The sequence below is a fragment of the Centruroides sculpturatus genome, unplaced genomic scaffold (genome assembly GCF_000671375.1).
Source record: "Centruroides sculpturatus isolate CEXI.00-Female unplaced genomic scaffold, Cexi_2.0 scaffold14, whole genome shotgun sequence".
Lineage (NCBI taxonomy): Eukaryota > Metazoa > Arthropoda > Arachnida > Scorpiones > Buthidae > Centruroides > Centruroides sculpturatus.
Genome location: NW_019384312.1, coordinates 404,169 through 430,391, shown reverse-complemented (window position 1 = coordinate 430,391; position 26,223 = coordinate 404,169). Strand labels below are relative to the sequence as shown.

General features: G+C 26.5%; 1 protein-coding gene across 1 annotated transcript in view; it reads left to right on the top strand.

Annotated features, from left to right (window-relative positions):
• The first annotated feature begins 1,285 nt into the window (after positions 1–1,285).
• The window catches only part of LOC111622082, a 62,459-nt gene continuing 37,521 nt past the window's right edge, over positions 1,286–26,223 (top strand). The window contains exons 1-3 of the mRNA XM_023364404.1: positions 1,286–1,604; positions 19,831–20,041; positions 21,656–21,925. Coding sequence (XP_023220172.1) covers positions 1,514–1,604; positions 19,831–20,041; positions 21,656–21,925 — 572 coding nt within the window. The 5' untranslated portion in view covers positions 1,286–1,513. The remainder of the gene's footprint in view (positions 1,605–19,830; positions 20,042–21,655; positions 21,926–26,223) is intronic.

Below are 26,223 nucleotides of genomic sequence, written 5' to 3'. Positions count from 1 at the left end.
TTAACTTTATATAATTAATTATATTTTATATTCTATAGACACTACAGGGGGATATATTTTCCCCCAAACCCCGTCATAAAAGGCCTCCCTCAAAATTTAGTTTTTAATGCAGAAAACGTAATTGTAAAAAAATCGAATTTTTTTATTTGTTTTATTGATCTTATTCATGTATTTTAATGACTTTCGGAAAGAGGGGAACCACATTTATGACTGTTTTTGGCCTTATCTCACCTTGTTACGCCTTTGGCATCACACTTCAGTATAAGTAATTTAGCGATTATTATTATATTAAAAGTGCCTTGAAAATTTTAAATAAATTGTTAATATTTTCTAGAATTGTCAATAAAATTAAAAAATGAATAGTAATTAGGTGAAATTCATTATTTACATTAAATTTTAATTGAATAATTAATGATTCTTTGCCTTGATTTCTTTACTAGAAACTATAGATTCAAGCATCATTATGGATATTTGGCATTAATAAACTATTAAGATTAATAATTTTAACTTTAAATAATAATCTTAAACGTGTGTTTTTTTTCCTAATTCAAATTTTTAAAATTCTTCCATAATTTAGATTTGTTCATCTCGGTTTTCATATCAAATGACATTTCTTTCTTATACGATCTATCACAGATAAAGTCGGGCACAGACTGTATATAATATTAATGGTCTGCCTGTTTCCCCATTGCCATAAAAATTTACAGGATAAAGAAGAAATCTTGTGTTAAAAAAAATATGAAAGTAAGGATCATTAATATTGGAGGGTTAGGTAGTCTGCGCTCTCTTTAAACATGTGGAAACATCAAAATTATCGAACGTAGTGTAGAAATTTATGATATATAAAAATAGAACGAAATATACCCATATTTACCCTTAAAAAAAAGGAAAAAAATGTAAGATTTTTCCCGAAAAAAAACACTATCAAGAGTGATTTTCTTCCTGTTTTTTTTTTTTTCGCTAATACGATTTTGTTTTAATTGTAAGATCATTAACCTTTAATTCTTAATTTCAATCTTTTGTAATTTTATTCAACTTCCTTTTCCTAAATGAAAATAAAATAATAAATAAAATCGTATATCCATTATACCTCATTCAATCAATACACAAACACAACACAACAACACACGAGTGATCAATTTATGTATTAAATTTATTTTAAAAATTAATTAAAATAAATTTAAAACAGGAGACGATATAATTAAATAATAAACAGCACTCTCGTCGATAATTAAAGACGATTAAAAAAAAAAATCGTCTCACAAAAGGAAAACGTACAGCGTAATGGGAATATCCAGGAAACTGCGGTCTGTGAACGGCTGTGGCGCTCTCGATACTAAAACTGCGCCTGCGTCATTGTACGCTCTGCAGTGCCGACTCTTGCCTCCTACCCTTGGATATTCGTATATGTGTTTGTACGAGACTTCAATTTTGATACGATCCATGTAGAAATTGATCCATTTTCTTTCCTCTTTTATATATATATATAAGTGTGTATATTTCGAGTGCGGAAATGAAGGGAGGACATATTTGGGATAATAACAATACTGTACCCAATAGGGATGGAAACAGCGATCATGGAAATAAATGGAAGATGTCGAACTGTAAGTATTTTCACTCCTTTAAGCGATCCTACGCCTTCGTCAGGATTATTATTGTATTTGTTTTGTTTTTTTTACGTGTATAACATAAGCTAAGTGTAGGAGTTTTGCGCGCTTCTGTAATGTTGAAATTGATAGTAGAGGTTACTTTTAGTTAATTTGCCTATATGTACGTATATTAAAAATTACCTAAAAGTAACTCATACCGTGACCGAATTTATTGATTAAAAATTGATTTTATTACTTAAAATTTAGTTTAATTCTTGTATTTTTCTGTTATAATATATTCTATAATAATGAATTAACTAATTACTGTTACAAGCAAGTATGATACTGTTATACAATGGATGTTTAATATAGTGTACTGTACTTATGTATATTGATTAATCCATCAAAATTAGTCTTTTAAATAATTTTATAAGCAAGAATTCGATTATATTTTAATATTTTTCTCCAAATTCAAGTTAATTTTTAAGTTTCATATAATTTGCATGTATAAATGAATTTCTTCTATAAAATTTTACTAACAAAACTTCAGTTTATTCCATATTTATCACTATAATATCGAATTTTTTAATACAGAACATCAAAATCTTTCCATATTCATTATGTTAATGACTCGCCAAGTTATGCAAATTAGATAATTTTAGTACATTATAAAGAATTTTCAGCTTATGTAAATTCGTTGTAACGTTAGAGATGTGTTGTATTAAACAGGATATGACAAGTTTTTAATATAATATAATATATAATATGTATAATGTGTGAGAAGTGGTTGCTTTTATGAGATTGTTTACCTGTGTATTTGATGCTTTATTCAAAGTTCAGAAGAGGTGGCTGTATTGATCTACTCCAGAAATAACCGGGTGTACTCTTAGAAGCAGGCATTTGAAGGTCGTCGTAGTTTAAACTGTATTACGTAGTTTTCTGTTTAAATTATAGTTTGTTCGGTTTGTTAAATGAGCTTACGAGATATTAAAAATTATACATAATTCGTGAATAAATCACGTATATAAAATAATAGAATAATACTGGTACATGTACAATTAAACTAAGAAATTTTTAACGCCGCTGTATTTATAATCAGGGTTTGTGTTTTGTAAATTAATTTAGTAGAAAAGCATTAATTTTAATGGGGACAGCGAGAGGAGTAAGCTTTGTTATATTAAAATCGTATTTTAGCTCGGTTACTTGAATGGTATTGCCCCCTTAATGCACCAATTACTGCATCACATGTTACATATGGGAATCATACAGATGGGTTGAAAGGAGATATTTTGAAAGAATTCGAGATTGAATTTTTCTGTAGCGTTATAAATCCAGCATCGATCGTTATCCGTGCTCATTGTAAATAGTCGATTATCGTTCCATTTTTAGGCATTATTTTCCGTATAAAAAGCCTATACATCGAATTTATATTCTTGGAAAAGAAAAAAAATGTTTAAACTTGGTACTCATCGTACTTGAACTTTTTGCCGAAATTTTTGGCACGTTTATATCCCGAAAAACACGATAGAAAAAGTGTAACTGAATTAAAATGTTCCGACTTTCCTCCCGCCGTCCATATTGGAACGTATCCAAGATTAGTTTTTGAGTCACAATATCAACTTGGTTAGATATATTATAAAATTTTAACAGATGTATTAAAGGATGGAGGCGGGAGGTAAGAGAGGAGATGACGTCAGTTATCGGAGATTAATCCTCTAGCGTATGTTTAGTCGTCACCTAGTCTGGCCCAGTTGGTATTTGTGGTATGTTCTGAACTCCGCTTCTCCTAGAAGTGAATTTGAAATGTCTTTTAATGATTTTAAATTAATGTAGAATCTTCTGTTTGGATTCATTAAATAATCTACGCGAAATTTGTTTTAAATTTAATCCATTAAAAGTTCGATTCTGATCGTAAATTATACAATACGAGAGTAGTTTTGTTTAGGCTTTGTTTTTTTCGATCTTCAGAACGATTACACAATCAATTTCGAGGATTTTTTCCTGTTTGGAGATTTCCTGAGCAGAAAAACAGATATAACAAGAAAGGAATTAGATTTGAATTTTGTGGATCGATTTCAGTTATCTGTTCGAATTTCCGAAATTCGATTTTTGGTCCTCTTTAACTTCGATCCGACTCGGCCAGAAAAAAAAAATAAACCATCATTTTGTCGTCTAATGGCTGTAAAATATGGCAATTTTAAAGTAAAATCGTATCAGCAGCCAAGTGACCAACGGATAAAAACAATAAAAAAATATTTCTCTATGGGAAAAATTATATTTAAAATATTTAAAAAACGAATACAATTTAGTAACTGGGGAAGGAATATGCATCGAATTAGAAGTGTGTGACTCACAACCCTTGCCTTTGTTTAATTATTAATATAAATTCAGTTACATGGCTTTATTTGGTTATAATAATAATTAAGAACGTATGTGGAACGTCGTGAATAAATGAACCTTTCATAACGTTAAGTTTATACAAATACAAATTTTATAACTGTCTAAATATGTATTTACACGTATATTGTACATACATTTTGTTTTGATTTATACTATAATAATTTATTGTGTTGGTAGCTATCAACACAGTAAATTAGTGAATTCTATGCTTGTATTAATGCTTATGGTATGTACACGTGCACAAACCAAGAACACACATCTACATTCAGTATACCTGTATATACTGTACTGTACATATAAACTATAAATTAATATATAAGGTTTACATACATACTAAATACATGTTTGAGATCGATATTTGCGCCCTTTTTGCAATACCTGTTCAATATTCTCACGAAATTAAATTAAACATTGGACGTATGAATAGAATATTTTTCATCAAAACATCTCACAAAACTTTATCATATTTAAAGTTAAAAAAAAAACCCTAAAATTGACTTTTTAAATGTCTATAATCAGTGACTTTAAAATGTATATTAAAAACGTTGTCTGGTATTTATTATTCAATGAATTATTATTACAACTTCTACATGACAAGTGCGATTATGCTGTATAATTATTTTTTATCTTCATATGATAGCTGAAGAATAAATATATAAAAATTCCTACCGATTTCGAAATCAGGAAAAGTAAAGATATAAATTTTTTATACAAGGAAAAATTAATGTAACAGTTGAAAGGAATTTGTTATTGAGCATCTAATTAGTATGTCATGTGTAACCATAGAAGAAGAAAAAATTCAAGAAATCATCAACCATATTATAAAATATTTATTTTTAGTTGTTTTCCTGGAAAAAAAAAATATGCTAAATTTAATTTAGGATTCATTATTTTGTGTATAATTATGCATTTTTTTTTTTAAATTTAAATTTTTGGATTGAACTTAGCTCCGTTTGCTTTCTTTTTAATGGTTAATTAGATTACATTAAAGATTTAAAAAGAGAAATAAAATTATATATACGAATCAGATTATACAGAAATTATACAGAATAATTCATATATGTATATATAACTTATATACTGTATATATAGGCCTTCGGTATTTGACACTGAAAATTTATTCGTATTAAAATGTTATTAATAGGCAGATTTTTATGTTTTAAAAATGAAATTTATAGTTTGAAGATATGTAAATATGCAGATGTATAAATTTATTTTGATTTATTTGTTAAATATTTCATGTGGAATGTGTATATGTAACAATTTTAATCGCAGTTAAACGTGAGATCAACAAATGTTTATATCAACAACCGTTTCCATTCTTATCTCTGAGGTTGAAGAATAAAACTGTGAGTCACTGGCATACTTTTAATATTCTTCACGCTTTATTCTGGTTCGCAATACTCTTCATGCTTTATTCTGGTCTTTATTAATATTCTTCACGCTTTATTCTTTGTCGATATTCTTCGTGCTTCATTCTAGTCTTTATCAATATTTTTCATGCTTTATTCTAGTCTTTATCAATTGTCTTCATGCTTTATTCTAGTCTTTATCAATTGTCTTCATGCTTTATTTCGGTCCTTATCAATATTCTTCGTGCTTTATTCTAGTCTTTATCAATATTTTCTACACTTTATTCTGGTTTTTCTCAATATTCTTCATGATTCATTCCAGATCTCTTTATATTCTTTGTATTTTAATCCTCTCTCTCTCTCTCTCTTTCGATCTTCATGCTTTATTCAGGTTTTGTGTGAGAATTATCAAGATGCTTTTTTATATTTTAATATTCTTTATAAATAATTTCGAACTTTGCAGCATATTTCTCGAATATTTTTGTACGTTTCCTACTCCAATTTGAATTATTATTTGATTTTGGCGTGTTCTTTCAGAAGCGAATATAATTTATTTTACATTATTATTAAATTATAACTTTGGAAACTATTTCAAAATGTCTTCGCATCTGGTTTATTTCTGAAATTGTAATTTATCATGTTGCTCTTCTAATTAATATATAGCGTAATAAAAAAGTGATCTCAAAGATTACGCTATCTTTATTGCCTGTCGGATAAACTTTTTCTGTTTTGTGAGGAAAAATTCCCTGATTGATTAGGATTTTTTCCCCCTTTTTTCCGGAAAATTGTGTATTTTTTATTTATTTATTTTTATTTTGGTTATTTGAGGAAATTGCTCCGTTATTTTCACAAGGAAGAGATTCGATGTCAGTGTGACATGAAAGCAGCTTCATTACTACAAATGGATAAGAAGTGGCAGAATAAATGCTATGGATATGACTTTTTTGTTAATTTATCACAATTACTATTAATTTTAATTAATTTAGAATTAAAATATATATATTAATTCTTTATTTGGAACAGCGAAACCAGTGCAATATACACAGAAATGCAACAGCGGGACTCCAACCTTATCCTCGTTAATGGCGATTTGTTGTTTGTTTTTACGTTTCGAACGAAAGAAATTTTAATACAAAAGTAAATTTCGCATGAAGCTTGCAGTTAAAATTCTCGAACAATGCCTTACGAAATATTCCGAAGGCGTTTTTAACGACTGCGTAATTAATTCAAAGCTCTCTAGACGGCTTGACCTCGATCAATTTTAAGAAAATTCGATCACAGTACCCGACGTGTATCTTATTTCTCTACAAGAAACTGGACGAATTTTATTTCTAATTAGCTTAAAAATGGCGATTAAATACTGATGAAATTCTAAGATGTAAATCTCTTCATTAAGGTTCCCCCTTGAAATTTAACCATTTCGTTGATTGGATATTATAATTTTTTGTGACGCATTCCAAGATATTCATTAAACGTTTTAATGAGAGGATCTTGTGGAAAAATCTCACATTTAAACGAAAAACTCACGTTTTTGTGGTGTATAGTGTGCGAAATGTGTTCTAGAAATGTTATTTTTATAGAATTAACTAGGACTTTTTGACAGAACATCTAGGTCTATCCAACAAAAGAATATTTAGTACATCAATAACGTATAATATCAATATGGTATCAATCACATTGATACTAACCATCGTGATGTATCTGCTTAAGGAAGGCAGAGCGCGGTCTACCTTATTTAAGCAGATATATAACGATGCTGATCTGACACCATTATCATTCTGCAAAATATATGGCACACAACAGAACTGCATGGAAATCAGTCACCATAGGGAACAGGCATTAGTAAGACCGATCTACCATCTGTACGCATGGAAAGGAGCCTAAATCCACCAAATTAATCATACATTAATAAATCATTAGTGGCGTAATATCGAATCGGTTTTATCACCGAATTATACTGTTTGTACGAATGTTATGCTTTTTTCTTCTTGATTCCGTGTACACAATAAACGTAACAGGTTTGTTTGAGGGTAAATGTCGGTCGGATCGTGGCCCTGACCAGATCACCTCATTCTATTGCCACGAATGTGTGAGCCGTTCGAATCTCTCCTCTACCAATCTTCTTCGGTCGATAATCCTATTAAGTGCAGCTTCGTCGAATATTCACGCTTCAAAATTGCAGTTTAAATGGTATTTATTATATTTTAAAGCTTTTAAAATAATTTAAATTCGAAATTTTAAATCCTCTTTGGCACTTACACGGATTATAAAATCGTGTAAATTTTGCGCGTTGCCACTGTTGTACCGTTTAACGGCGCGTTTAAATGCAACTAGGAAATATTCCTAGAGAATTTAATAAGTACTCAATTAGCATAAAAAAAAATCCTTAAAAATTCCAACCTATGACGGGTTTTTAAAATGAAATTTCCTGGTTGTTCTCGCGTGGTTTTATCTGTTGCAGTTCTTCATAAACTTGATTTAAGAGACTGTTCAAGATCCACGTTTTTGTTTTTATCGATCGAATACTTTTAAAAATCTGTTAACACCGTAAATCAATTATTAAATGCGAGAAGAATTTAAACAAGGATTTTTATTTAAATTCTTCTGGCATTTTATGATTTTTTTTTTTAGGTTTTTGGCCATAAATCTTATTTTCGCGGCACCTAAAATGTTCTTGCTATATTAATTTACATTGCGAAAATTATTTTAAAATTTATCGGATGAGTAATTTTTTTTTTAATTTTAATTTAGCTTAAGCTTAGTTGGAAAAAAAAATTACTCATTCCATAGTCTGTTTTAATTAATTACAGTTTCTAAAAATGGAAATGAAGTAATTTATGATTTTGTGGATTAATTTAACGTTAATCATACGATTTGTTTATGTGCAATGGTTAAAAATGTCAGGTGAATAAATATATTATGAAGACTGAATTTTTATAAAATTTATGAATAAAATCAATTTTCGGCATTTGTGTAATTTCATTTGTCCATTATATTTAGTCGACCCCCCTATAACACTGTTGATTATTCCGTTTTATATGAATTCCATGTTGTACGAGTCACTTAGATTTAACAAATACTTGAGCCATTCACAGCCCGGCACACGTATTTGTAAAATCTAAGTGACTCGTACAACATAGAATTCATATAACACGGAATAATGAACAGTGTTATGGGGGGTCGAATGTATTTAAAAAAATTGTTAAAATATTATATTTTTTTTATTTGGTCTTACTGTTTTTCAAAGTTAAAAATTCCCCATCTTCTTCACGTCTTGCAACTCAAATTCCATTCAATTCTAATTAACTATTCTAATTAATTATGTCCTCAAAATTTTAGCCTTCTAAGTCTACGACAATGCATTTAAATAATATTTTATGGGTGGCCCACCCCTAAATCCTAACAATTGTAGAATTTAACCACGATGTGTGTTCGTAAATGCACTGTAACGATGAGGTGAGATCATCGCAATTTCGAAAAGTATGACCAATAAAAACGTTTCTTCGTGTGTGTTTAATGTTTAAAATATATTAAAATTATTTTTACGCTTCAGTTTATGAATTTCTGCTGCATTTTCGGATTATTTAAATATGAATCTGTGCTGTATTTTTTTAAAAATGCAAATCGATTTAATCAGGGATGGATTATAATGGAAGTTAGTTTGTGCGCGTATATGTTTAAAATGCTAATTAAATTTAAATTTTCGAAAATTTTCAGTACGTTTTTTTTTGGAAATTTGTAATTTGCAAGAATTTATTTTTGGATTACATCTCACAGTTGTATTTAAGCACCGTTGAACTTGGCGATAGTGCCACTGTTTCGTGTATCAAAGGGTGTTTTCGGGTACGATTTTTTCACCAGTAACTGATTAATTTAATTTCTTTTTAAACTAATAATTGGTAAGTATCAGTAGCGATGTATTCCGTAATGACGTTGAATACTATTCGTTAACGCGTTAACATTTACACTAACATTTAACGCATTAACAAACAGCATGAAAATACTTATTTTACGCGTTTTATATTTAATTGTAATTAAGAATTTTCTTTAAAGTAATGTAATTTATTAATTACTATGTTTATTATATATATTTTTTTAATAATGGGGAAATACATTTATGTATTATGCGCTTTAAGCATCACTTTAAGTGCGTTTTATATAAATTTCAACGTTTTGGATTTACTTGAAATTCTTGGACTATATATTTGGATAAATTCTTGCTAAATTAACTCTCTGGTAATTGAACCTGTTGCAAATTAGGTTTGTTATGTAATTCTTCCATAAGCCTGGCTTGTTAAGTGTAGGAACGTCTGCAATTTGGGTTAAAAATATAAGCGTTCCAAAAATAATTTGTGATTTTAAGGTCGTGTATTTGTTTTGTCTTTATTTTCCTTTAGTCGAGTGATTTTTTTTTTTTTTTTAACGTAAAAGTTATTTTTTGTGGAGTGCTGTGACGATAATGTAAATGCAGTTTTAAATGTGGGGTGAGCAACATTTATTGCTGTATTGTATGAATTTAGCATCAAATTTATTTATTTTCTAGTTTAATGTTTTGAATGGTCTTTACGAAGATTAAAATGAGGATTTATTTCTTTATCTTTTTATTTGTGAAATTCCAAAATATAAGAATATTTCCAATGAAACCTGTGTAAACCAAACTTGCATCACATCGAATATTTTTTCCGTTTTGAACAGGTTCTTTTTTTTAACAGAAAATTTATCAGTTTATCATTTGTAAGTTTATCACTATCTAAAAATAGAGGTTACTATCAACATATATTTCCATTCTCTTCCTAGTAATTTATTATTGATAGATAGTGCAATTCATTAAACTAGTCTTCCTAATTTCAGTTACTGTAGTTTTTAGCATTTGTTTAATATATAAATGGTTGTTAGAGAAGGCAGGGCTTTTTAAAAGGAAAATGTATTATATGTATGCCTATATGTTTATGCATTTCAATTAAGGTATTATTTTTTTCAGTAGACTTTTATAAATTTTCACTGTCGTCTGTCTATCCTTCGTTAATCTTGAGAATGGAGTTAGATAGATAAAATTGAGATCAGATATTAGGGACAGGAGGTCTCGATTAACTATATATGAACTTTTGGTTTGCACCGGAAGCCATGTTACTTCAATTCAAAAGTTTTTCCTGAATGAGTTACTTAGATGATCAGCATGACTCAATTGTTATCAGGAAAAGTGTGCTGTACAGGGGCAAGACACTACTAATTTGAGATTGAGAACCTATCAAAAACTTCAACCCAGCATTGTGACAATGTTACAATAAAATAATTGCTCGTTATGATATTAAATTTTTTCAACAACTTCCTTGATTTATAATTGAAATAAATGCTATTTAAATTTTTAGCAGTTTTGATGGGATTTTAATTTATCATAATACATTTAATAAATTAATTTTGATAATATTAATTTTTAAAATTGGAAACATGAAAGAGTTTTCTTCCATCCAATACTAATAGACATTGAGAGGATCAGCTTACTCAATACTTTTGAGTGTTCTTTTGGTTGAGGTTGATGAAAGAAGAATTTGTATAATGTTTTTAAGTGTTTGTTTTAAATATAAATTTTTGCTTTTCTTCATTAATTTATATTATAACTGTTAATTGTTGAAAGTATCAAATATACAACATAATATAAATATGTTGTATTACATAGATTATTATTATTATTATAAAGCCTGTTCATTGTTTTTCCAAAATACTTAAAATTAAAATAATGTTTGACCTGTTACATGTTCGCTATTGATTCATAGCAATGAAAAAAGTTGATATTACAGAGAAGTTCCTTATTAATCCAGTACTTGATAATCTGGAATTGCCAATAATAAACCAGATGCTAGTGTTCTGCAAATAAGAATATGTAGCGTTTGTAAATTGTATGTATAGAGTAAAATGTCTAGAAAATAAATAATATATGCGCATGAGTCATTGTGAGTGTTGATATTTTACAACTGTTCGATGATTGAAAAACTTCAAAAAAAATACTAATTGTAGTACAGTATAGTCGTGTACTGTGTTATTTTCAGACTGATTAAAGAGTGTATGTAAATAAATCAAAAGCATATAATAGTGTACACTAATACAAAATTATAGCAATGTCTACAATATTCACATTATGTATAACTTATCAAATTTTTCAAAAATACAAAAATGTCTGGTAATCCAGCAACATTTTGGTCCTGCAGGTGCTGGATTAATGAACTACTGCTATATTTGTGAGATAAAAGAATGAGTGAAATAATAATAGTTATTTTTTTCTATTGTTATGTTTATATTTTTCTTACTGGTTAGATAAGAAATTTAACAATAATTGTAGTGTAATTGCAATTCTTTTTTAAATTAGAATAATATCTCTGTTGTACACATTATATCAAATAGATTAAAAATGTATATATTCAATAGAAATTATTTTTATTGGTCAATATTTGAGATATATATATAAACATCATTCTCATCTGTTTATATCTAGACTTTTGTTATCTTAATGTGTTTTTCATTTCTTCTTATCATGATTAACTTATCATTTCAATGTATGGTACATTGGAAATTTGTAACAGAATGCACTTATCCTCAACAAATTGTCTTTTAATAGTTGTTACATGAATAGTTTCTATATAATCTATTGACTTCTTTATAAGATAACAGAATGATAAAATTTCTCTAGATCTGTTTTGTAATAAAACAGATTATTAGAACTTATTATATTTTTAGATTTGAGATAAACTTCCCTGTAAGGATTTTCGTTTTAATCATTAATCAAAACAGTTAACCAGTACATTGAAAGTTTGTAATAATTTTTTTTCTTAACTTTATGTGATGTAATGATAAAATTAGAAAAAATTCTATCAAAAGTGAAAGAAATATACATAATGAATTTTGTAAATTTATCAAATTTAATTCAAAATAATGAATTTTATAGTAATTCATTTCTTTGTAGTAAAATATTTCTAATAAAGTCACAGATGAATTAAAATTTTTAAATATAATTTTATTTAATTCATTACTTTGTGAATTAAAAAAAAATTATTTAATTATAAAAAATCACCATAAAATTACCATTTGTATGATTCACATTTATGACTTTTTATAAATGAATAAATTAATTAAAAGTTTTAAAGATTTAAAGTATTTCTAATTTGAATCTAAGATTTAATGATGTTATAATTTGTGTTTTGTTTTGTGCATTTTGTTTTCTGCCAAGTAAAAAATAAAATGTGAAGAAATAGTCTATGTTTTAAGCATGACTTCAGTATATGTTGTAATATTATTAATTTTTTTACATAGAATTTATATGACGTTTATAACGTTTAATGAATTTTGATTATTTTTAAAACAAAATAAAACTTTTTAGAAAAATCAAGTGCATTCATGCTATAGGACCATCAGCAGGAATTGATAAGAGATCTCTCTTATTGTTCCAAGAAAAATATTTAAGAAACTCTTTGTCAAATACACAATACAAATGATGTTTGAAAATGTATAATAGTGTTTCAAATGACTTTCATTTTTTAAATTTTGATGATATAAATATCATCATATATATGTATTTATATATATGTAATATCAACATATATGTATTTATATTCATTAGTAGTTTGTTTTTCAATTAATAAAAATCCATCAGTAATGAATGTAAGGAGTCAGCAGATGTAGAGCAGCAGTTTTTTAACCCATATGTGGGTTTAAAAATTGTGCACCTGTTCATTAAATTCTTTTATTTAAATACATACTAATATAGTTTAATGTAATGAAAATTTTGTAAAAATTCAAAAAGCCTCTCAAGTAGCAAATCAAATGTTTAAATTTCTGTTGTATAGCTTATACTATAACAGGTTCAAATATACTAAAATCCATCAATATAGCAAATTTTGTCAGTCGACAAATGAAATTTCATATGGTAAGAGAAAGTAAAAACTGACTTTTAATCTATATAAAGTCTTGCTCAATTTTAAATTTAATTGAAAAATTAATGTATTTATTAGTACAAATGACAGCCTAGCCACTTTCCTTTACTTTAAATTATTTTGTTCCATAGATTAATAATATCAAGCCTTCTTACTTCTGTATCTGTATGTGCAGTATCAAATATCATTTTTCTTTCAAATGACTATATATAGAGTCAATTGCAAGAATTGTAATTTAATTCAGTTTATTCACAGAAGAAATTGTTTATATTTTTGTAATTTTTTAATATGGAGAATCTTCATTATTTCATAAAAACTTTTTCATAGCATTTTGATACTTAATCACATATTTTCAATGCATTTAATATAGACAAAGAAATGTTCTAATTTATCTATATGGATTAGAAGAATGCTGAAATAAAAGTTATGTAATGTAATGACAAAACAACAATATTAGTCAAATATATAATTGGTTTACTGATAAATGAATATAAAAATATTGTAAATAATGAGAGGATTTGAAAATTTGTTAATAATGATAATTTTAGTTTTCTCAATCATTGTGAAAATATTTTGTATTTAATATTATATACAATAATTTTTTTTCTGTAACATGAAAGCTGCTTCAATTATTTTACTGAAACAGAGGAATTGTAAAATTTTGGACTGTGACTTTTCCAATTCTTAAATTATACTCAAATAAAATATTGTAATGCAAGTTTTAAAACCTAAAAGTTTATATTTTGTTCATGCATTCATAAAACACTATTTATAGTTAATTATGTTGTATATTTTTTAAAGTATCTGTAATTTAAATCTGTAAATTATTCTGTTTACTTTTGTAATAACAATGTCATAAAATTGTGTATTATTTTAATAATAGCATCAATGTAGTTATAACACATAACTTTAAACTTTTTGATTTATTTCTCTTAAAATATCAGTTTATGAATTTAAATTTAATCATTTAGTGTTCTGTCATTAACTCTGTTGTATTAGCTTTATTGTTATGCCTTATGTAACTATACATTTTCATGTAATTATGATGTTAAGCATAATTACGTTGTAATTTGCTGTTAGATTAATTATATAACTTTAATGTGAACTAAATGTTATTTATAGAATTGTTAATTATAATTATTATATTCTCAGTGTTAATTGAAATATATTTTAAATTGTATAAGTATATAATGCTATTAAATAACTATATAAAAGAATCTAAATGTTGCTTTAAGTTGGACTGAAATTCAAGAAGTGTAGAAATTATTGATCCAATTTTAATTGAAGATAATTTTGGTATGTTAGATTATTCCAAGAATAATGATTCAAATTTATGTTTTAAACAGAATTAATATTTACACTGTAAATTCAAAATGTTGATTATAAAATATGATGAAATCAAAAGAAATGAGAAATGTTTTGATTCTAAAAACGTAATACATAAATTGAAAACCATAACTGATAATTCTATGATGTTTAAATATGATCCTAAACAATTTAACTTTGATATACAGATTTTGATTTGTTTATTATATTAATCAGAATATTACTAAGACCAAAAGTTAAAAATGGAGTATTTCTTCTCCTGATCTCTTTGCAGTATAATAAATTTGAAAGTAAATGTAAAAATTATACAAGAGCAACTAGTAATGTTGCTAGATTTTGCCATCTGAAGAGAATATATTAAAGTTTTGTTCATGTTCAGATTCAAGGAATAGCATCTTAATATATTTTTTGCACAAACAACACAAGATGCATTTGCATTATTATCTAGAGTCAATAATTAACATTATAACAATTTGAAAGGCAAATTAACTTTTATTCAATTCACTTTTCAGTATTAATGTTTGCATTTGTCGAATTTTAAGAAGTAAATGTGTTTGAAGACAAAAAAACTGTTATAATGATAAATGGTACTACTATTACAGTAAATAAAATTAAAAAATTTATAAAATAAAATATTTTGCTACTTTAAATGTATTTTTATTTGAAGAATGGCAGCAATAATACTGTATTGTATAAGCTGCATTGCTTTTGTTTATATAAAAAAAAAGGTTTATTAAAATATTATATTTAATAATTTCCTAATGACAACGTAAATTGTTTTATTCACCAGATTTTTTAAAAATGGGCCAGAGCTTGGGTATAAAAAAAATGAAGTCTTTTATTGACTTCTTTTTACAATAAACTGCATTCTGAGTATTTCTGATCCATCCTTTTTTAAACAAAAGTTTTTGTTTTCAATTGTTTTAAATTTATTGGGTTGAAATGGTTTCCTTCCTCATTTACTGTAAATACGTAATATTTATAAAGTCAGAAATGAAAAATTGTTAGTTTAAAATTAATAGAAAAATTTATTTATAAAAAAGAATTTGTAAAAGTTTGCATATTGTTATTTGTGACAATTTTTTCAAATCTATTTCTAACTTTACAAATTGTTATATTATAATTTTAACTGACTGCTTTGTACTTATTTCAAATTTATAAGTATTAAGTAATAAAAATTTTATTCAGTTTTCTTTTCTTGTTATAATCTTGGAAAACTGGAGACTTGATTATTTAAAAAATTTATATTTAAAAATAATGTTTGTGTAGTTTTATGATAATTTTTAATAAGAATTTAATATTACAGAGGTGCCAGCTGTCAGTTTTTTGTGAGTTATCAGCTCATTAATGTCAAAATTTGTCCACTTTTCCTATTTTTGTTTTGCTTTTACAGTCTTTTATTTTGGCACCTTAAAGTGAATATTATTTCATAGTTGGTTAGCTGAGCTTGGATTCATCTGTATTTTCTTTTGTGCAAATGCAGGCTATCAACACTTTTGTGATGAGGTTGTCAGATGAGGGTGATTAATTTCAAAATGGGCAACACAAACAGCTAAATTGCATTTAATTAATATGCCAGTTTTTTGGAATGACATCATCCTTCTCAACACTTTCAAGTTGACAAGTCTTATGATATTAAAAAGATATTATGTAGTGGAACCATATTTTTATATTAAAAAAATTTGTTTAACATTAATTTTATTGAGTTAGAGTTTAATTTAAGTTTCAATTAAGGTTATTGACTTTCATATAATGATTTAATATCAAAAGTTATAAATGTCAGAAAATTTATATATTTTAATCATCAACAGGAAAGTAAATATATAACTATAATCTTTCAAATTCAAATCTTGATTGAAAGATAAAGAATAGAATTCTGTAACATAATTCATTATAATTAAGAAAATCATGACATTTTTACACTGTTTCCTGTCTGGTAATGAATCATCTAAATTCTCTAGTTTCCTTCTTTATAAAATTATATATACGAATCAGATTATACAGAAATTATACAGAATAATTCATATATGTATATATAACTTATATACTGTATATATAGGCCTTCGGTATTTGACACTGAAAATTTATTCGTATTAAAATGTTATTAATAGGCAGATTTTTATGTTTTAAAAATGAAATTTATAGTTTGAAGATATGTAAATATGCAGATGTATAAATTTATTTTGATTTATTTGTTAAATATTTCATGTGGAATGTGTATATGTAACAATTTTAATCGCAGTTAAACGTGAGATCAACAAATGTTTATATCAACAACCGTTTCCATTCTTATCTCTGAGGTTGAAGAATAAAACTGTGAGTCACTGGCATACTTTTAATATTCTTCACGCTTTATTCTGGTTCGCAATACTCTTCATGCTTTATTCTGGTCTTTATTAATATTCTTCACGCTTTATTCTTTGTCGATATTCTTCGTGCTTCATTCTAGTCTTTATCAATATTTTTCATGCTTTATTCTAGTCTTTATCAATTGTCTTCATGCTTTATTCTAGTCTTTATCAATTGTCTTCATGCTTTATTTCGGTCCTTATCAATATTCTTCGTGCTTTATTCTAGTCTTTATCAATATTTTCTACACTTTATTCTGGTTTTTCTCAATATTCTTCATGATTCATTCCAGATNCAGTTAAAGATTATCAATATTTTTAAAACAAAGAATATCAAATATTTTCAAACAAAGAACAAGAACTAAAGAATATCACAATCAGTAGGCTATCACATAATTAAACTGTTTTTCTTTGGTCAATAGAATGTTTTTCACGATTTATCCCAGCTGATATGAGGTGAAATCGATGGGAAATGTAATGTTTGCTTGCTCTTGCCATTCCTCCTGCTTGGGATGGATGGGGTAGTTTTAAAACTATATTTTCCATGGTGACATCACTGATATCATCCTTCTCAGGAAATATAAACTTGAAACATCCCAATATTTTTTTCATAAACTTGACTTTCAAGTCTTCATCACTCAGTTTCTCCAAAACTTTTCCCATGAAGTAAACAACAGAAGTTATTTTTTGCAAATCTGACTAAAACGATATCATTGGGCTGAACATGTTTGACGGTGTTTTTGATATCAGATCCCTCACTTGATGTTGCATCAGACATTGAGGAAGAGCTGCTTTGAGATCCTTCATCTTCACTTTCAGTTTCTTCTGGAATATGTTGCAACAGCTGCTTTTTAGATTTTGTCCTCATTGATGATGCTTCCATTAATTAATTAAATACGATGTTAATTCTGTCTCCTGCTCTGTAGTAAAAACTTTCTTGTTACCCACATGCAGTGAATACACTACATTGTCGTTTTATATTTTGAAACGAGTTTAGCCAAATGAGATTTTGCAATTCCATGGGCACTGGCTGTATCCCTGATTGATGCTTCTTTTTCAACAACTTCAATTATTGCCCCTTGAATCATTTCTGGCGTCACATGTTCTTTGTTTCTTTTTCTTATACTTTCAAGGCATTTTTTTTCTATTAAAAAAATTTAGCATTAGAACATGCCAAAAAATGTCAATATGAGCTTGAAAGAGATATGTTCCATTCATTCCCTATTTTACTGTCCCTTTCAACCCCCAGGCCTCAAACAAACAAAACTACAACTTAACTTTCTGACAGTGAAATATAATTTAAACCCAATTAATTAAAAAAATTCTAGATGTTTCAAAGTAATGAACCTGATTTAAGTACATTATCCAATGACTATGTTTGAGATTTTACCCCTAAATGTAAGAAATGAAAAAAACTTACTTTTGCATGCGTTTTCTGCTCATCTGGGCATTCCAAACACTGGTGCTATGTATTGGACCCTACAAACGTGTGTAAACTATGGACTATTAGTGTCATCTATCCGCGAAATAGCAAAGCTCCATAAGTAATTTAGCAGGAAGTTATAGAGGCTGTCCCTTTCAACCCTTGTCCCTTTCATCCCCACTCTCCCCTAAATAGAAAATAAGTAAACCTTGTCACCTGTCTTTGTAAATCTACACTTAAGTACAAAAACTTTTCATAAACTTTTTTATTTGTGAAATTTGTGTAAGCCATTAATGGCAACAAACTTTCCAAAAAACATTTTATTTTTAATTAATAGAAGAAAAATCAGATATTTGTATGATTTTGTTAAAAATCTAACTTAAAATCATTTGGATTTAGTCCATAGATTTTAAGAGAGATTAGTTTCAGGGAATATCAATATTTTGTTAATAATACTTGTTTGAAATAAGGTTTCATGTTAGAATAAGTATATATCAACTACTAGAAACCTTATCTCTCTAGATTGAAAATTATTTTATATTATATTCTATTTTTTAATGAAATCCTTACTATCTATCTGCTTGGATTTTGGAGTAAAACTTTTTTTAAAAGTTTAATGGAAATCTCTGTAAAAGTCTGGATTTAAATTCAATTCAAACTTCCTTTCCCCAGAGCAAAAACTTTTCAGACAAACACTTTTAGGCTATATGCTCATCAGGAGTCAGTATGAAAGAAGAAGAGAGGATACAAGAATACTCTAGATTATTATTTAGTGGTAATGTACCCATCTTGTTTGAGTTTTCTAAACTTTTCGCTCTGAAAAAAGCAATTTGAATTTGATTTATGTTTGAAGAAATTCTTTAACAAGTTTATAGTTTGATTTAGATTCTTTCTATTGTATATTTATAATTTTATTTAAATGAAACTATAAATTGAATAAAAATAAAATTGTGTGTTATAATATAGAACTTTTATTCATGGTAAATATAGATACTATAATATAGAAAATTCATTCATTAGAAATAGTTTTCAGTATTTAATAAAATTTTGATTAAGCAAAATATTTAATATTCAATGTAGCTTAATAAATATAACAAAATATATATTTAAAAAAGTATTTTAGTGTATAAACTTGAGTATGCTATTTGGGAACATGCTATTTGGGATTTTTAATTTTAAAGTTTTAGTCTATTCTTTTTATTTTCTGTAAAAGTTATGAAATTATGATGAATGAATGAAGTTTGAATTTTATTTTATGCTTATTTTTTTTATTTCTATTCTGAACTTTGATTTTTAACTTTAACAATTGTTAATTCATTGTAATTTCAATATGGACTTCATTATTGAGCTCTATATAGGCAGCTTCTTCTTCTTTTCAGTTTAACATTTTAAAAACAAAAATGTTTGTTTATTTTTTGATGTTTTATAAATTTATTTATTTATTTATTTTTATTTTTTGTTACATAGGTGACCTCCATGTTGTTATGGAGAATAGCCATCGGCAGTCACCATCCAGTATATGTCTTGTGTGCCCTGAAGCAGATTGTAATTCCAATGGTTGTATGGAGAACCATAGACAGCCTAATAGTAACTGTCATCAGATGACTAATAATGAACCTGTAAGCAAATCATATACAGGAAAATTAACACCTGTTTTGCATGGCATAGATTATAAGTGGTAAGAGTAATGATAAATTTGTCCTTTTTTGGAAGTTATTTTGACCATGTTGTCTTTGATGTGTGTGACAAGAGAGACATTTATTGTGATGCAAGTGTCTTTGTAGATAATGTGATGTGGTTTTTGTTACATATTACCCACTTTCCAAGATTATATCTCATTTTGAGAGAGTTTTGTTTCTTACCGTATATGATTATTAATAAAGTCATGTCACAAAAGAATATTCTTGAACAGCATAAATACACTATATTAATGTGTATTATATACAAAGATATATAAAAATACCTAGGGAGAATATGTAAACTATTACAGTTAATAATGCATTATAAGAAAATCTAATGATCTAAAAAACATTATAAGTAGTATGTTACTTGAATTATTAGGAAAAAGTTATTAATAAGTTTCAAGTTAGTTTTATGAAAATTAAATTCTAAGAGATTTTCATAAAGGAGGAATTGTTTATCTCTGAATATAACATTTCATTTTTCTTAGTTAACCTAGTGATTCAGAGTTCAACAAACAATATTCCTTTTCATAATTGTTCAAAAATATTAATTATTTTGCTATATTATTAAAATTATTAAGATAATACATTATGCTATTAGATTGAACAAAGCAAATAAAAATGTACAAATGCTAAATGGATTAAGATGGGATTGAGAAATTTTCTCTATCACAATGCATTATAGCAAATTATGCATATGTTGTCAAATCATGACTTTGAGGAGGACCACATCATATTTACTCACTTGTGTCTATCATGTTAAAGCCCTACCAAAAAACATAAAATAAGATGCATAATTAACAGAGGACAGTCTCATTTGTAAGGACTTTGTAGTCACTCTATATATAAACAATATAAGAAAACAATATGATATAAAAAAATAATACTTGGAATTTTCATATTTGTTTTTTTTTCTTTAAAGAAAAACATATAACAGAAGTTGCAATTCTGTCTCTCATTAAATAATTCATTTGAATAATGATATAAAAATAAAATGAATGCATAATTTTAAATTGAAAACAATAATCAATAACATATATGTGAAATTTCCATATGGAATATCATTTACTAAAAAAGAATATAGTATTTCAATTCAATAGATAATTAACCATTTTGATTTTTTAAAGTAATTTTAATGAGATATGGACATAAAATTATTTCAAAACAATTTTGATTTAAAGAAGCTTCTCAATAGCTGTGGTCTAATTATTGTAATTAATTTTAAAAAAAAGCATAAAAAATTAATTTTTTTACCTGAGAAAGTTATTCACTACAAAATCATTTTAACAATAAAATATTTGCTGAAGGACAAAATTAAAATTGCATTATTATTTATCCAGAATATATAATACACAAAATATAANTTGATTGCTTCTGATGATAAATGGGAATTGAATAAAACGTTTAACATTGTTGGCTTTTAAATATATTTTGTTTTTACTTCACTGAACTAAAATAATGTTTAGTTATTTAAACTAATTGAGGGTTATGTAAATAACTGATATGTTGAATTAAAAATTTAATAGTTATTCTATGTAAAGAAATAGTAATGTATTTTTTTTATTTTGGATATTTTATTTCATTAATAGTAATTAAAAATTTAATTACAGGGATTCACAGCAATTGTCTGGCCAATGTCCTACAAGTATCTATTCTGTTTCTCTAAATCAAAAAGAAATCAATTATGAGGATTTGTCAAAAAATATTGACGCCAATTTGGCAGAGATTGACATGGAAACTTTTCGATCAGAAGACATTCATTCCATTCTTGCACTTCCTGTTATGTATAGTGGAGATTTCCAGTCAGCTACAAATGGAGAACAGTGTGCCTCTGTTTCTGGATCATTATTAGGAGGCCTAGAGTTAGATTCTTCTATCAGGTATTTGTTTTAAGAAAATTAATTTAATAATATAAACAATCTATGAAGATTTATTTCTTATGCTTCTATTCTGTTTTGTTTAAATTTCAATATGTAATTGGTTCAAACACTGTTATTTTCTAGGAATTATCACATCCAACAGACTCCAAAAAGAATTATTAAATTCCATAACAGTTTTTACTAAAAATTTAAGTAACACAATAAAATGACTTAAGTAAATAAAATTAACTTCAGGCTTATTTGACTATTTTAGTTTTATAAAAGGCATTGAAAATTGTAGGATGTGTGCTTTATTTACACTATGATGCAATAGATTATTTTTTTGTCACAAATTCCATAGATAATATGTTGACTTTTGTCATTACTTTTTTGTAAAGTTTTAATAAATAATTTGGTTTGAAGCTGAGAAAAAATCAAAACTTTTGAAATAAATAATTGAATAATTAGAGAGAGCAGGAAATATTTACTTTTCATATATGTGTTCTATGAAATTTCTTAATCCTGATTTAAAACATTCTTGTTTTTTTAATCATAAGAAATAGTTTAAGATAAACAATATAAATCATAAAATATATTTTCTGTCCTATCTAATTATCTGTTTTACTAAATTTTATTTAAATTACTAAACTTAGTAATTAAAATATTTCATTATTTTAACTACTTATGATAGATATATGCTAGACTACTATAAACTTGGTGATAAGTATTATTTATTAACATATTAAATCAAACTAATAATTTTATCAAAACTTACAAGATTATAATTGGATTAAGTTATTTAATGATTTGATAATTCAGAATAATTTAATAAAATTTCTCTAAATTTTAAAATTACCAATGGATTCATACCTGTGCACAGACAAATTTATTAAATAACTTAATCCAGTTATAATCTGTTAATTTTTAATGAAATTATTAATGTTTGATATTTAGAATAATCAGGATTGTAGTAATTATTTGTATTTAGTTCTTGAATGTCACTAGTTGAGCATTAGTGAAAAAATATCATAAATGAAAATATTCTTACTAAATGTGATAAAAACAAATGCAGAAAGTTTTTTATAAATGAAAATTGATTTCAGAGATGAGTAATAATGCAAATTTCATTTAAATTAATACTTGTATATAAAGATGTAGTTAAGACTGGTATTAAATAATTGTTTAATTTCTTGTTGCGTTATTAATTAACTTTTGCATATCATGTATTTTAACGTTAATCTATTATCACAAAACAGAAATGGAAAAGTTAATTTAAAATAAAAATTTCTCATTCAATTATTAGTTAGGTGCTGTAACCACTTGCATATCATACTTACAATGCAATTAATATAATTTATAAGTCTAATGAAATCATTATAGATTATTTTATTGATAACTAGCAGACCCCGCCACGCCTTGTTGTGGCTCAAAATGTATCTATTATAAATGTATAACACTTCCCCCGTGGGGGGGAATTTTTTGAAAAATTTCTTCTTAGTGTACATTCTCTTGACGTACCCTATTAAAACGCAATCAAAAACACGAAAACCCGCATCTAAAATAGTATAATAGAGGCCAAGTTCTTCACAGTAAGCCTTAATTCTGTCCCTCTCCCCCGTGGGGGATATCGAAAAATCCCTTCTTAGTGTACATTCTGTTGACGTACCCTATTAAAACACAATCAAAAACGCAAAAAATTGCATCTAAAATAGTATAAATAGAAGCAAAGTTCTTTACGGCAAGCCTTTCCTGTAAGGCTTACCATAAAGAACTGTCCATCTCCCATGTTTAACGGAATAATATACAGCCTATGTCCTCCCTGAAGTTTCATTCTAAATATTGGTGAAAGAATTTTTGAAATTGGATGAGTAGTTTTAGAGATTACCTGTGCATACAAACTTACATACATACAAACATTACCTCTTTATAATATTAGTATAGATCTATATTTAATACATAAATTTTTTCAATATATCAGTCAATTTCTTTTATTTTGACATTTTATAATAATAAATTCAATAAATGCTTTAGTCATTTAAATTTACCTGTGCAAATTTTTTAATAAAAATTGATTAATAATTTTGGTGAAAGTAAAGTTTTTTTTTTATAGTTAGTCAGTGAACTACAGTTCCTATATTTTAGAATATACAAGGCAGTCAAAAAGAAGTTAACTGAAATGTATTTTAAGATTATTTAAGAATAGTCAAATAGGTTTAGAATAACTGCATGATTAAAATGCTTCATGGAAGCAACATAAATTATGAACTTGTAACAAACTTAAAATATATCAGAGTAAACTGACTTTTGAACCAACTTGTAGATGATGTAACTTTTGTATGAAAGTACAGTATATTTTCTTAAAATTTAAATTATAATATTTACTATACTTTTATTGCAAAAATTACTCAAATAAATATGCTAAGTTTGTTTGATTTATAATAATTTAAGAAATTGGATGGTGTTCATCATATCAGAAGATTCCANAATAAATTCAATAAATGCTTTAGTCATTTAAATTTACCTGTGCAAATTTTTTAATAAAAATTGATTAATAATTTTGGTGAAAGTAAAGTTTTTTTTTTATAGTTAGTCAGTGAACTACAGTTCCTATATTTTAGAATATACAAGGCAGTCAAAAAGAAGTTAACTGAAATGTATTTTAAGATTATTTAAGAATAGTCAAATAGGTTTAGAATAACTGCATGATTAAAATGCTTCATGGAAGCAACATAAATTATGAACTTGTAACAAACTTAAAATATATCAGAGTAAACTGACTTTTGAACCAACTTGTAGATGATGTAACTTTTGTATGAAAGTACAGTATATTTTCTTAAAATTTAAATTATAATATTTACTATACTTTTATTGCAAAAATTACTCAAATAAATATGCTAAGTTTGTTTGATTTATAATAATTTAAGAAATTGGATGGTGTTCATCATATCAGAAGATTCCAGTAATAAACTTGGTTATCATCAGTGGCTAATAACTAATAAACTTAATGTCTTACATGAACAGTTCGAGAATTTATTACTATTCAAGTTTGGTTGTGTTACAAAGTATATTATATAACATAAAATAATTTTGTATTAAGTAATAAACAAAATTATCCTTTTACATTACAGCAGTTAGCTTCCCATTGAAGATTCCCATTCAGTGGGAAACTAACTCTTATCATGTAAAAAAAGTTTTGATTGCTTCTGATGATAAATGGGAATTGAATAAAACGTTTAACATTGTTGGCTTTTAAATATATTTTGTTTTTACTTCACTGAACTAAAATAATGTTTAGTTATTTAAACTAATTGAGGGTTATGTAAATAACTGATATGTTGAATTAAAAATTTAATAGTTATTCTATGTAAAGAAATAGTAATGTATTTTTTTTATTTTGGATATTTTATTTCATTAATAGTAATTAAAAATTTAATTACAGGGATTCACAGCAATTGTCTGGCCAATGTCCTACAAGTATCTATTCTGTTTCTCTAAATCAAAAAGAAATCAATTATGAGGATTTGTCAAAAAATATTGACGCCAATTTGGCAGAGATTGACATGGAAACTTTTCGATCAGAAGACATTCATTCCATTCTTGCACTTCCTGTTATGTATAGTGGAGATTTCCAGTCAGCTACAAATGGAGAACAGTGTGCCTCTGTTTCTGGATCATTATTAGGAGGCCTAGAGTTAGATTCTTCTATCAGGTATTTGTTTTAAGAAAATTAATTTAATAATATAAACAATCTATGAAGATTTATTTCTTATGCTTCTATTCTGTTTTGTTTAAATTTCAATATGTAATTGGTTCAAACACTGTTATTTTCTAGGAATTATCACATCCAACAGACTCCAAAAATACTAGCCAATCAACAGCTTTATTTAATTTAGATACATTTCAGAAATTATAATATTTCCCTCCTCAGTGGGTTTTCTTTCATACAAGCTAAGCAAGGCATAAACACTTTATCAATACTCTCACAATTTTTCAATTTTTCTACTGTTTGACTAGTATCATATTAAAAACATTTTTTCTGTGTTTTTTTTGTTTACCATGCTTCATTAACCAATGCATTTGGGGAAAATAAAATTGTTGATTGGATAATACTTTTGATGTCTGTGGATTGTAAAGTACTATATTATTTTTCCGACTTTCCAACGATTATCGACACTACTGTGTGCCGGAAATAGCCGTTCCCTAACGGGTACTTTACGCGGATTCGCGTTAGTGTGCCAGGCCTGGACTTTAAGCGTGCACCGAATTAAATAATGACAAAGTTTGTCAATAACAAAATCAAATATTTAATTAAACTTCTA